General features: G+C 40.2%; 1 protein-coding gene across 7 annotated transcripts in view; it reads left to right on the forward strand.

Moving 5' to 3' along the window:
* The window catches only part of ABCC5 (ATP binding cassette subfamily C member 5), a 51,639-nt gene that overhangs the window by 28,752 nt on the left and 8,721 nt on the right, over positions 1-14,166 (forward strand). For 6 of the 7 annotated variants that reach the window (XM_075507016.1, XM_075507019.1, XM_075507017.1 and 3 more), the window contains 13 exons: positions 1,359-1,430; positions 1,562-1,686; positions 2,314-2,386; positions 2,974-3,177; positions 3,840-3,983; positions 5,810-5,912; positions 6,613-6,797; positions 7,873-8,019; positions 8,383-8,512; positions 9,068-9,221; positions 9,369-9,497; positions 10,890-11,076; positions 12,407-12,496. In XM_075507016.1, coding sequence (XP_075363131.1) covers positions 1,359-1,430; positions 1,562-1,686; positions 2,314-2,386; positions 2,974-3,177; positions 3,840-3,983; positions 5,810-5,912; positions 6,613-6,797; positions 7,873-8,019; positions 8,383-8,512; positions 9,068-9,221; positions 9,369-9,497; positions 10,890-11,076; positions 12,407-12,496 — 1,743 coding nt within the window. Of the gene's footprint in view, positions 1-1,358; positions 1,431-1,561; positions 1,687-2,313; positions 2,387-2,973; positions 3,178-3,839; positions 3,984-5,809; positions 5,913-6,612; positions 6,798-7,872; positions 8,020-8,382; positions 8,513-9,067; positions 9,222-9,368; positions 9,498-10,889; positions 11,077-12,406; positions 12,497-14,166 lie in introns of those variants that run through there. The other variant, XM_075507022.1, reaches the window with a different exon arrangement.

Consider the following 14,166-nt stretch of genomic DNA (forward strand, 5'->3'; position numbering starts at 1 on the left):
GATGCAGTGTCTGATCTTGATGTAAACAGCTGTGCCATTTTAGCAAAATAGATCTTTGCAAACAGCCTATGAAACAACTGTAGGTTGTATAGCTTTCACATCTAACTGATGGTTTTGCTGTTTGTAGCTCTCAGTACAGTATATGAGCCATTGAACTTAAAGAATCAGCAGGGTAACAGGGGTATCAGTGGGGTATTGGTGGATGGTGTATTCCTGCAGCTGTTTGATAATTTTGCAAGGTTTCAGCTATATTCTGGGTGAACATTTTAGGTGATCAGGTGTTCTAATGGAGCATAGCAGTTCTTTTCATTGAAGAATGTGCAATTTTCTTCCTTGAGAATTTTTGTACCGTAGAAGGACACAGAGATTTTCAAGAATTTAGAAGCAGTTGGAGTCCTCATTCCAAGATGGGTAAAAGCATGTAAAATGTCAAAGAAAAAGCATTGAACTTAATACATGACATCTCCTACAAATACACAAGTTTTGCAGTCTGGCAGTTGGATGTTGTAGTAATGGGATCCATGCATTTATCAAGATATTTATGGTTAAATTGTCTCCTGTAGTCATATGAATAGAGGGATAGTTTAAACTATTTTAAGCTATAAAACCCCCTATTTTTTTAAACTTTTGAGAAGGATGCATATAGTTTAAAAAATAGCCTTGAAAAAGGAGTACAGTTACTTGAAAATGTAAAGGCTAGTTTTCTATCAGAAGTTTGTAAATGAGAGGAGGCCAGCAATGTGTTCCACAAGTGGCTATATACCCTTTTTGTCCACTTTACCTTTTTTTACAAAAGGGACAAAAGTAGTTTTGATGAATTAATTGTTTAATGTGGGTATCAACCCACCCATTTTATTGCAGAGAAATGCTTCAAAGTGATTGGATTCTAGCCTTTCCTTGGTATGTGTTCCTTAGCAAACTGCATCTCATAGGCAAGGATTTTTACTGGACCCATATATCCTAAATTCTGCTTTTCTTTCAGTCTTTCCCTCTTTATATCTTTCCTTACCACTCTCAAAAGCATCTTGGTGCATTCTGTTCAGGCAGGCCTTGGTGCTGTTAGCTGACTGCAGCATTCTCTGGGCCTGTATCAGGCCCAATCAAAGGGAAGCTGATCTTAAAATACATTCATTTATACCTGTAGAGTTGATTCACTTTTAGTCCGCTTTGGGATAGTATTCACTCTTTATTATTTGAGAGCTAAAATACTGACTGTCTTGCTTTTTTGTCTGTTATGTCCCTTTTCAGCTGTCATTAATGTCCAGCTGTCCCCTCAGAGGTACTAAAGGTAGTCCAAATTCTGAAAGGGATGGAGAATGTAAGAAATGAGTTCCATAATTTATTTTTTTTCTGTCTAGGGAAAACTTGTTGGAATTTGTGGCAGTGTGGGGAGCGGAAAAACTTCACTTATCTCAGCAATTTTAGGACAGGTGAGAAATTCTGTTTTGACTACTATTGCTCTTCTCTTTCCTATCTCCTATTTCACTTATTTGTACTCTGTAGAAGAAAGTTTATTCTAAACATGGAATAGCATCATTTCACAGTTTATCTTTAATTTCAGATGACCCTGTTGGAGGGTAGCATTGCAGTAAGTGGAACATTTGCATATGTGGCCCAGCAGGCCTGGATTCTCAATGCTACACTTCGGGACAACATTCTTTTTGGCAAGGAATATGATGAAGAAAGGTTTGTCAGAACTGTTTGCTGATTTTCATGAAAGCTTAGTAATTCTTGGCCCAAGTATGGGAAAATTTAATGCAGAGTACACTGCAGTTAAAGCCTATGTATCCTTTTAGAGTCTGTCTTCTAAGACTCCTTTAAGTCTCATTTAAGAGCCTGCCTCTCTTGCACTTGGTCACTGTGGCTGATGGCTGTCAGTGCATCTGTCATTGCTCATTTGCAGTGAGGGCTGTACCTCATGCTGGAGTACTGTCTGATCTCTGTTTTTAGCAGCTGCTGTGGAGCAGCACTGAAGTGGCATTTGCTCTTGCTGTCCTGGCCTTGCCCTCTTTAAACACAACAACTGGTGTTTGCAATGTACTGGCGCCTTCCATGGCCCTCCCTCAGTGGGGGCCTTCCCTGTGGCCTGTGCTAGCAATCCCTGGAAAGAAATTGCCTCCTTACCTTCACTGTACTTCAGAAGTAGGTGATTAATTATTATCTTCAGTTTCCTCCTGGGAACCCAAGGCAGATCATTTGTTTTAAGCTTCTGGAATGTCTGCTATTAGTGTAGGAAGTGAGATAATGCTGTACTAGCTAGATACTTGGGGGTTAAAAACCAGGGTTCTTACTGCGTATCTAATTGTTCTTTAGATACAATACGGTGTTGAATGGTTGCTGTCTAAGGCCTGACCTAGCCATCCTTCCAAATGGGGACCTGACAGAGGTAAATTTTGCTTATAGTAAACTAATTAGTAGGTGGAGAAAAGTAGAGTTTTGGTTTGGTAGACGAGACTGGAGTGAGGGGAACATCAGTCTGTGGTATGCATATAAGCCAAGCTGTTGAATGCACCTTCCTGAGCTGAGCTTATCAATGCAGGCCCTGGGCTATTGAGTTGTGCCATGTTTTTGAATCAAATGTTGACAATTTGGGAATTTTTTATTGTGTTGTAAATTTAGCTGCCTTAACAGGACCTATTTTGAACTTGATTTAAAATAGCTAAGAAAAAAACATGGCTATGTTAATGTAAAAAAAAGTAAAATAAGCAAAAAAGTACTGCCACATTTCAAGCATATTAACCTTGAGTTTGAATGTATAACACATTTTGCAAAGAAGTGGACACCTAAACTAGAATACATATATGTATTAAACCAATATATAATATTATGGGGGGTGTGTGTGTGTATATATATATATATATATATAAAAATAAAAAATATTATGGTCTGCTTCATGCTGGTCACTTCTTGAGCTCTGAATATCTGTGTTGCATGGTGCTGTAGAAATAAAATAATGGGTGTATGTCTGTACAGATTGGTGAACGAGGGGCTAACTTGAGTGGAGGACAGCGGCAGAGAATCAGTCTGGCTCGAGCCCTGTACAGTGACAGGAGCATTTACATCCTTGATGATCCCCTTAGTGCCTTAGATGCTCATGTTGGAAATCACATTTTTAACAGTGCAATAAGGAAGCACCTGAAGTCAAAGACTGTCCTTTTCATCACTCATCAGCTTCAGGTACTACAACTCTCATACTTTCTTTCTTGGACTTTCTTGAAATACTGTTTAGTCAGTTGCCTTCATACTGGAAATTTCTATGCCCTGACCTGTTACAGCACAACCCAGTCCGTCTATAGAATGCATGGTTTATGTTTACAAACTAGGTTTGCAAATATGCACTGAGCACAATCTAATTCTTTATTTGATATCAGTGCTGCTTGGTGTCTGATCTGGACTGGTAACACTTGGCTAAAGAAGATTTACCAGAGAGATAAATACGTCATTCAAAACCACTTTTGCTGACTTGCTATAAAGCTAGTTCGTCACATCAGAAAAACTTAGATTTGGTGTCAGTAAATCAGAATGGATGTATTCTGAGATTATTTTACTATCTTCTGTGCATAGAAATATTACTACTTAGTATCGTATTTGCAGTGTTTAAGTATCCTGAACTGTGTCTTCCATAACAGATTGTTTTTGACAGAACATAAAAACTTTTTATTTGTGTACAGTGAGAGTAATCGTGGTGCTCTAGTCAATGCAGGACCTTTAAAAATCAGGCGTCTGTTACCTCAGAAGAGGTGTGTGTGTGCAAATGTCTACTGAAGAGGATTGTATGGGAGTGTGTCTGATTATTGGACATGATGATAAAGACTTGTTCTTACTGCCGTTTTCTCCAGTATCTTGTTGACTGTGATGAAGTGATCTTCATGAAAGAAGGCTGCATTACTGAGCGAGGAAGTCATGAGGAACTGATGAATTTAAATGGAGACTATGCAACTATTTTTAATAACCTACAGCTGGGAGAAACACCACATATTGAGGTACTTGTTCGTTTATTTTAAAGTGCTCTGAATGATGACTTTTCTGATGAGATGAACCAAATGACATAGTTGGAAGACTGGGCAATGGCTTCATACGTTCATGTGTTGATCTGACCAATAGATTTCCTGTAGAATAGTCTGTGGTTTGTTAGCACTTCGTATTTGCAGTCACAGTTCCTATTTAGGGAATGCATAGTAGAGAGGACTCTGCCAATGAGCTCATGAGTTGAAATGAAAGTAATGTATTGTCTCCTCTGGTGATGCTCAGAGAAGGAAGCTTGTTGTCTCTTTTATTGCACACCTCACTTCTTAATTTACCTCCAAATTAGCACAGACCTGGAGCAACCTTTGTCTGAAAAAATTCTTACTGGTTTGTTACTTCTTTTTCACATAGGGTGTGCCTGAGGCACAGGAGAAGTGATGCAACTTGACAAAAGTTAGATGTGACACTTTTTTGGAAATGCAGCTGAAAATGCTTTGTTTTGGGGGGTTTTTAGGAAAAAAAATTGTTGCTTTACACTGCTTTTGTTATGAACTAATGGCTGTAAATGCAAACTTTGATTTGTGCTCTAGTCTTTTAGTTGGTGGAAAAAAGGTAAATCTAGAAAATAACAAGAACCATTTAGTAGGACATGCATTTAAATTTTCAGCATTTTAATTTTTCCCACCTTTCTCCTGTTTGTTTCCTGAAGTTATTCTTTGGAGTAAGCAACTTTGCTGCTTTTTATTTGATGATGATTTACTTCTCTAAGCATTGTGTGCATTTTCTCTTAGTAAGAAGAGATTAAAAAGCACATCAACAGTTTATTTATTTAAGAGATGAAAGGCTCCTTATTCACAAGTTGTAGACATTTAAAAAAAAAGTTTCTGAAAAGGTAGCATTCTGATAAATATACAGATATAGAAAGTGCTTGGTGAAATTTTCTCCTGGGAGATGTTAGTGAAAGAAGGAAAAGAATATAATGCATTACTTTGCGTATCCTTTCTGATGCATGAAGATTATAGTTCTGCTGTTTTAAGATTAATGTAATGACAATTAACATGAGATTCTCCAGTCTGCGTGCTTGGCTGACCTTCACTGTCTCTTTGTAAACACTGGCTTTGTAAAAACTAGCTCATGGAAGGAGCATTAATTTGCATTCCTGGTGGGATAAAAGAAATGGATGGTAAAGTTAGATTCCCTACGTCTCTCATGGTTTGACATGTGTGAGATGTCTCTTCTCAAGTAAAGTGTGGGAAGAGGACCCTTGAAGATGGTGTGTAGGGGGTTTCAATTAATGTAGGCTGTCTCTGAACTGGTAGTAGCTTCCATTTGTGGGAAGATGGCTGGGTTTAGAACAGTAATTGTGTGTGCAGTTTAGTGTTTGGACATTTGATTTATGGAAGACTAAGTTAACCTGACTTCATCCCTAGAGACATTTCATGAGAGCTTTCCTGAGTGAAGTACTAGGGTGTTTGGGGAAAAAAGGCTTCTTAATAAAATTGTGAGTTATTTTTACAAGGGACAGGGGGATTGTAGGTTACTCTCAGTAGTAGGGGTGTCATTCTTCTATCATGTATGCATATAGTGTCACTGATTCTGGAAATTAACCTTGCATGCTACCAGTACAGATTGGTAGCAGTTCAGATTGAGAGGGGGAGAATTTAATCCACCAGAGCTGGCAGTCATCCATAATAACAGTGAAGTTAATATCCTCCTTGATATGAATGCTAAGCTATTGAAAGCTTTTGTCCTTGAGGAGGCAGCTTATAAAAAGTTTGGGTTCAGATATGAAAATGTCAAAGTAAATTACTCTGGTATGTTTAGTGTCATTATTTTCCTGCAGATTAATATAAAGAAGAACACAAACAGTTCACTGAAAAGACCCCAGGATAAAAGTACCAAAACAGGGTCTGTGAAGAAGGAGAAAGTTGTAAAGAAGGAAGAGGGTAACTATGTAATCAGATTTCTGGCTGTAATTATTTTATACACTAATAAGCTCAAAACATTTGCTTTCAAAGTGTATTATTAATGTACCTCTCAGGTTTTGAAAGCTGTCTCAAGTCCTAGTCACTCAGCATGGTTGATAGGACACAGGCAGTGGGCAAAGAACATTCATTAATTCATTAAATATGGGTGCCTGCACAATGTTTTTAAGTTCAATTAGGCTGCCGCTGGTCAGATGCCATTGGCACAACGGAGCTTGTAGTACCCTGTCTCTCTCACCACCTCTCCCTCCTATGCTAAGAGGGCAATGTGTATAGCTTGGTACTCGCAGAGTCCTAGGCAGGACATGGCATTTATGTATGAATTGGAAGATCTGACCTCTGTTTTGTGGTTCTCTCTGTTTAATGTTAACTTTGAACTTCAGCAGGGTTTAAAAAGCAATATTGAGGCTGATAGCAGCCTAGTATTTAAGTCTGTGCTGATTATGCTTTTTCAGACATACCATGATGTGAATGATTCTGCAGAGGAAATGTAACTTTTTGAAAAACTGAACCATTGAGTTCTACGTATTAAGTAACGTCTGTGTTTCTTGAAGTATTCTGTACAGTTTGAAAACGACTGTAGTTTCGTGTATGTTCACAAACTTACTGAAGTTTCATGGAACAGCTTTCTTCTCACTCTCTCCTCCTCTTTGTTTCACAGGCCAGTTGGTCCAGTTGGAAGAGAAAGGCAAAGGCTCTGTCCCCTGGTCTGTTTATGGTATCTACATTCAGGCAGCTGGAGGCCCCTTTGCGTTCCTTGTCATCATGGCACTGTTTGTGCTGAATGTGGGCAGTACAGCTTTTAGCAACTGGTGGCTGAGTTTCTGGATCAAGCAAGGCAGTGGAGTAAGATAAATAGCTTTTGTACTCTCTTGTGTCTAATGGGCAGGGGGATTGCTCTCCTAGACTAATCCCAAGCAGTCCTATGAGACCAAATGGCGCTTCCTAATTTAAGCAAGTTGTAATGCTCCCCAGGAGGTGATCTCACTAGAGAGTTCATCTCCAAGAATAAGAGAGCTCCACTAATAAGAAAGATACAATAGCTCGTGGGGTTTTATACTGCCCTCTTGTTCCTTGTCTTGGTTAGTTTAAAAAAAGGAAACGAAAATGTGAAAGGGGCCAACAAGCTGCAGGAGGAATTACTAATTTTAGTGCTGTTTTTTGTTTGAACGTGACCTTACATCTAACAGGATAACCTTATGGCTTTAAGTCAAATGACTTTTGGGACATGCTTTGAAGACTGTGATGACCTGGGATGGTTTGGGACTTTTCCCACTCTAGGGGCTTTGATTGCAAGTCTTGTTGCATTTGAAGATTCAAATATAACTGCAAGATTACTTTTTTTTTTGGGTGTGGGGAGCAAACTACTAACCTCAAAGAGGAAATAATGAAGTGCAGATGGCCCACAATATTAAAATAAGCAATGAGGTCCTTAAACATACTTAGAGATTAAAAAAAAAAAAAAAGAGAATGAGAATGTACGACAGTGTGACAGTAAAGAATTTACTGCATACTGGCAGAAAATAACTGTGTTTGATAAGAAGACAATGTACAGCCTATCCAAGGTGAATATTGCTGTGTAATAGGAGTGGTGGTATGCAAGTATCTGGCGCTGTTCAGAACAACACCAGAAATGATAAGCATGAAATGAGAGATTGGGAATCAAATGAAGTGGTATTGTGGTAGTATTTTCAAAGATATTGTAGGAAAAAGGCCAAGGGCTACAAATCTGCAAGTCAAGTATCCCTGCTAGGGAAAACTTTCTGAAGTATTCAAAGATCACTGAAGTACTTTAAATAAAGAAGAAATATCAAATATGGTGGGAGGGGACAGAGGACAGTTAAATTCTGCCACGTGTAATGTGTACATGCTTAATCCTTGTCTTAACTAACTATTCACTGAAACCTTGAATTTTCTGCAGAACACCACTGTGACTTTGGGAAATGATACTGTCATAAGCAACAGTATGAAAGATAACCCTCACATGCATTACTATGCTGGCATCTATGCACTGTCTATGGCAGTTATGTTGATCCTGAAAGCTGTTCGTGGCGTTGTCTTTGTAAAGGTATGTGCCAATGCTGTTGTTTTTCTTATTCCCCCCCCCCCCCCCCCCCCCCCCCCCGCCCCGCATATTGCTGTCACCATGGTTCTTTTGGTCACCTCCCAAGACAGACTTTTGAACCAGAGGAAGTCAGATCACAGATTGTAAGGTTTCCATAAGTCATCTCTTGGGGATGCACCATGCTTTCTGTTAAACTTCTTCCAGAATTCATAGCTTCCTTCCACTGGTTGGAAGCACAGAATGCAAGAAAAAAACCCTTATGGTTGGAGAGAGAAAATGAGCAGAATGTTTTGGTGCCCAGGGGAGGAGCAGTGACAGGAAGGCAAACATTCTTTCATAATGCTGCAATGTTTTCTGCATTGTCAGGGAACTCTCAGAGCATCATCAAGGCTCCATGATGAGCTCTTCCGACGGATTCTGCGTAGCCCCATGAAGTTCTTTGACACTACACCCACTGGGCGGATTCTGAACAGGTTTTCCAAAGACATGGATGAAGGTATCTCTCACTGTATGCGCTGTAGATCCCACATTCAGACCTCCCAGTTAACTCCTTAATACTCTTCAGTCTCTTGCTGTTGGGATGATCGTACCCTATATCCATTGCCAAATGTTTACTTGTAATAGACAAAGCAGGAATTGGGACGTACCTGGGTTATGATTCTAGAAGGCAGCTGATACCTCAAGTCTGTCTGTTCACTTATAAAGAAGAAAACCTGCAGCTGCTTTTGTACCTACCTACCTGCACATGTACTCTTAGCAGTTAATGCAGGGGGAACCTAGAGTATCAGGGTGAAGCTGATGTGCAGCAAAGGTGGTAACTAGGTCAGAGTTGCATCAGTGCTATTTCTGCAAATGGGAATAATTGGAAAGACTACTAGCATCTTGGAAGATAAAAGCACCCCTAATGAAAATGTACATTTTAAATTTGAATAAGCCATGAGAAATCGCTGTTCTTGGCAATGATGATGTACAGCTGGACTGAATTGCTTTATATAGGTTGTTTTGGCTTTCTGTACTCAAGATCTTCCTCTTTTCCCTCCATCTTTTCCAGTTGATGTTCGTTTGCCATTTCAAGCAGAAATGTTCATCCAGAATGTCATCCTTGTGTTCTTCTGTGTGGGGGTGATTTCTGGGGTTTTCCCCTGGTTCCTGGTGGCAGTGGGGCCCCTCGTTGTCCTGTTCACAGTTCTGCATGTTGTGTCTAGGTAAGTGCATCAGCTGCTTTGACTAAAAGTAGAGATACTTTGACCTGTTATTAAGGACATAGGGTTCTTCAAGTATATATGCATGAGTGTAGTGGTTGGCATATGGTGGGTTGTAAGTGTCACTTAAAAGTGCTTCTTTCCTTCCAGAGTCTTTATTCGTGAGCTCAAGCGTCTGGACAACATCACACAGTCTCCATTCCTGTCTCACATTACATCTAGCATACAGGGTCTCTCCACAATCCATGCCTACCACAAAGGACAGGAATTTCTGCACAGGTCAGTCTAGATATCCATCAGAGAGTGGTGGAGCACAAAGCAGGGTGCAACAGGGTTACACTCAGAAAGATTTATTAATGGGGGTCTATAGCTGATGGCATATGTTGGCTCTGAGAGTGAAAGTTACTTTTTGGGGGAAAAAATGAGGGAGAACAAGAAGGAGAAGGGAAAGGGAGAACTCCCCAGTAGCCAATGGGGAAGAACAGTGATGGGGTCCCAGGCCTTCTCTGGAGTTCTCTGCAGTGCAGCAGGTGGCAATGATAATGGTGAGGGCAACTTTTTGGCCATACTTTATCCCTAGTAGTATATACTTTTTGTCAGGTCCTGCTCATACTTTCTATTAGTTGTTTCTCCTTGTGATGGTATTGGCATTTGTTAGAGCATGCTAACAAAATCTTAGTATGCATATTGATGAGCATGTGCGCATCTCTGTGCACATGTATAATTGGATAGCATTTATCAAGTATTTAAGTGATTGTTAGCCACCTTGTTGTGCACTATGCTTGGTTTTCTCTAGTGTAAACTAAAATCTGCAAAACAAATGTTAGTGAGGGAAAGTGAAACATTTTTCTCGTGAGTGGTAGTTGCTTCCCGTGAGAACCTGCCGTAACAATATCAGGGTTTTGCAGGTGCAAGGTCATGAGACCAACAGTGTGGGCGCACAGGGAGAATTGCCACAGAAGCTCTGGAAAGACACTGCTACACTAGCTTAGATGAAATGTTGCAGAGGTGCAAATAGCAGTCCCTTAGCATTGCTGGTGCTAGAGCACTAAGGCACTGCACACACTGTGCGACAGTGATGTAAAACTGAGTTGCACAATCAGAAAATCTAGTTACTGGCTTTCTGAATCTCTCAAGTGTCTCCCCTTAAATATACTTTCTCAGGTCTGCAGTGTCAGGATTGTAAATTAAATGGTTACTGATGTGTTTTAATTAGTGTCACCAGTCCTGTCAAAACTTAATGTAACTTTACTTTTACACTTGTGTATAAAATAGCACGTAGTTTGTGCATATTCTGAAGCACTGCTGCTGTTACCTGTGGAATAACTTGTAGCCACCGAGCGAGCATCCTCTGGGAGGTCTTGCATAGGTGAAGTTGCGGTGAAAGTGTGTGTAATGTCCCTGAATTTTGATTCACCCCCAGTATAATTCATTGTCTAATTACCAGAAACTTGGTAATTAGACTTCCGAGAGTTTGAGCTAAGTACATATCTGACAGTATTCAGGAAAGTTTGTAAACCCTGCTTTCATGGCCTGGTTTGAGACTTTGTCAATGACATACTAGTCTTCCCACCCTGAATTCTGATACTGGAACAAGGGTTTAAGTAGCTCGGGTATTTGTAGAACATCAGGCTCATGGAGGTCTACTAACCTTTCCTGTATTTGTTTCAGGTATCAGGAGCTCCTAGATGACAATCAGGCACCATTTTACCTGTTCAGCTGTGCAATGCGCTGGCTAGCTGTACGACTGGACATTATCAGCATTGCTCTTATCACAACCACTGGCCTTATGATTGTCTTAATGCATGGCCAGATTCCTCCTGCCTATGCTGGGCTGGCTATCTCATATGCTGTGCAGGTGAGTATGTCCACATACTGTAATATTTAATATCTTGTTTAATGTAGTTATTGCTAGTAAGTAAAAGTAACACACCATAGAAAATTTTCCTTAATGCACTAGAATGGAAAAAGATACTGTTACCCCTTTTGGTAACAGAGGGGAAAGCAATTCAGAGTCAGGACCTTTTGCTAGCAGCCAAATTACAAATGATGAGGAGCTAGGTGCTTAAGGCTATTGTTTTGGGGAGCTGCCTGTTTTTAAATGATGAAGTAGAAACCGTTTGGGGCTCTTCATGTGCTGCATATTGCAATTTTCCTGGATATTTCCAGAAATGGGATTGATGGTACATCAGACATCTGCCAAACTGATGTCTTAATGTATTGCCTGCAGTATGTTTTCAGAGCGAACAGCATCCAGTGTTGCAGCTGTGCGGGTTAGACAGACTTCAGGGCTCAGAAGACTTGCTATTAGAGCTGTTGTTTGGCCTTTTCTGCCTCCTGGTGGTAGTAAAGTGAAATTACAAAACTTCGGCTGCTAATATCTAAAGCTGTTGCTTGTGGGAAACCTTTCTAAACTGCTGGCTTTCCAAGTGATTAATACATTATGCTTATTTTTAAAATTAACTATTAACTAAAATTAACTTGCCTTGGCACCTTAGCTATATGGTGCCCAATGCCAAGAGCACTTGTATCAAGAATCATAGAATCATTTAGGTTGGAAAAGACCTTTAAGATCATCAAGTCCAACTGTAAACCTAGCACTGCCAAGTCCACCACTAAACCATGTACCTAAGCGCCACATCTACACGTCTTTTAAATATTCCAGGGATGGTGACTCAACCACTTCCCTGGGCAGCCTGTTCCAATGCTTGACAACCCTTTTGGTGAAGAAATTTTTCCTAATATCCAGTCTAAACCTCCCCTGGCACAACTTGAGGCCATTTCCTCTCATCCTATTGCTTGTAACTTGGGAGAAGATACCAACACCCACCTCTGTACAACCTCCTTTCAGGTAGTTGTAGAGAGCGATAAGGTCTCCCCTCAGCCTCCTTTTCTCCAGGCTAAACAACCCCAGTTCCCTCAGCCGATCCTCATAAGATTTGTGCTCTAGACCCTTCACCAGGCTTCGTTGCCCTTCTCTGGACATGCTCCAGCACCTCAATGTCTTTCTTGTAGTGAGGGCCCCAAAACTGAACACAGTATTCGAGGTGCAGCCTCACCAGTGCCGAGTACAGGGGGACGATTACTTCCCTAGTCCTGCTGGCCACACTATCCATTAGGTTCGTCTCTTAATTCAGTAATAAATTGCAGTTCTCTAAATTTGTCTTTGTTTTCTCCCATTGCTCCAGTTAACAGGGTTATTCCAGTTTACAGTCAGACTTGCTTCAGAAACAGAAGCTCGCTTCACCTCAGTGGAGAGGATTGACCACTATATCAAGGTAGGACAATAATACATTAAAGTGCCTGTTGTAAAATTTCTTGTTGCTTGTTATGTTGCTGGCATAAGAGAAAAAAGAAAGTCAGCCATAGTCTGCCTTAGTACAGAATGTATGTTTCTGGTCTTGTAAACACATTAATGCACGTACTGTAATACTGCAGAGTGAATTTGTTTTATGAAGCATTTATATAAGCATTGGCAGGATGAATGGCACAAGAGCTGGGTAGGTAGCTAAGCTTACAGGCGTCACTTGCTTGGCATCACTGAAGTTACATAAGGATATTGAAAGTTTGCTGACATTCTCAGAGAGTGAGTGAAAGGAGTGTGTGAAAGGGGTAACTGGGAATTCAGTGCAATATTCTACAGTAAAAGGATGGTGTTCTGGCATCCTTCATTCCAAACCTAATGGAACTCCTTCATTATACAGATTGTAAAGTAACTGTTTGTTACTTTATCTACATGTAATTCTGCTTCAACCAAATAAGTCTGCTTCTTTTTCCACAGCTATCATATATAATATATTTCTATATGCTTAGAAAGTCAAGGAACTGCTCTCATTGCAAACATGAGAAATGTGCCAGGCCTAAATGCTTAGCAAGCTGCTCTGATTATCTGTAACCCTTTCTTCGTAACTAGGATTTGTGTATGCAGAACTGGGTGTAAGTCAATGGGGAAAGTGTAGCCAGGAGAAAGCCTTCTACTGTGTCTGGTCTTTGAGGTGAAAGGCTTTTTTACTTAATACATAATACACATTCCCTCTGAACTTCAGAGGGAGATATATATCTGTTTGGTAAATCTGGGCTACATAGTAGTTGATTTACCTTTTTTAGCCTGTAGATTTAATACGGAACTTTTTTTAGCCTGTGGATTTAATACGGAAGAGAAAAAAAAAATTGAAACTGCCCACTCCCCCAGTCCTCTTGTGGCATCTAAGTAGAAAGTAATTTCTGTGTATGGAAGACTTGGTGACCGCACAAGCTGAGAACTGTGTGCCGAATACTGCCTGGTATCTCTCACTGGGGTGAGATGGATTTATCACTGTCAGGCCTTCAGTGGCAAAACTGATAGTTGTAGACTGTTGGGGTGTTTTTGTTTAGTTACTGTCTATCATTTTATATCACTATTAAGCAACACTTCCTGTGATTTTTCTTATGTGGATCTCTAGACAGCCATTTTATTATGAAACTGTAAAACTAGTTTGAATCTAAAGTGAAGAGGTGAGTGAGCACTGAAACACCATGCTGGTTCTGTGTCTTAGCAAGTCCTTGGCTTCTTAAGAAGCCTTAGCTTGGCTTCTTTCAGTGCAGGCTCCAAGGTTGCTGTTATGAACACCAAGCTCAAACAACGGGAGTACTATCATAGAATATTGCTGTTTTTCTCAAGCCCTTGGGGTACAATTAATCTGCCTCTAACTAGATGTTGCAGATGTCCACAATTGACATAGTTCCTGTGGGATATCTCTATAGTCAGTGTAGGAAATGGCTATCTCCAGAGGGCAATTTATTACCTATTTTGTGTGTTTACATTAGAATGAGAAAAATCACACTCCAGAAACGCTAGCTTCTTTGTAGTGACTATGAAGGAGTTGATGGGGCCTGGTTCAGTTGGAGATTCTTACTTTGTATGTGTCTAAAGTTACATGAGATGAATCCCACGACAGGATTTCTGCCA

Source organism: Mycteria americana, chromosome 7 (assembly GCF_035582795.1).
Source record: "Mycteria americana isolate JAX WOST 10 ecotype Jacksonville Zoo and Gardens chromosome 7, USCA_MyAme_1.0, whole genome shotgun sequence".
Taxonomy (NCBI): Eukaryota; Metazoa; Chordata; class Aves; order Ciconiiformes; family Ciconiidae; genus Mycteria; species Mycteria americana.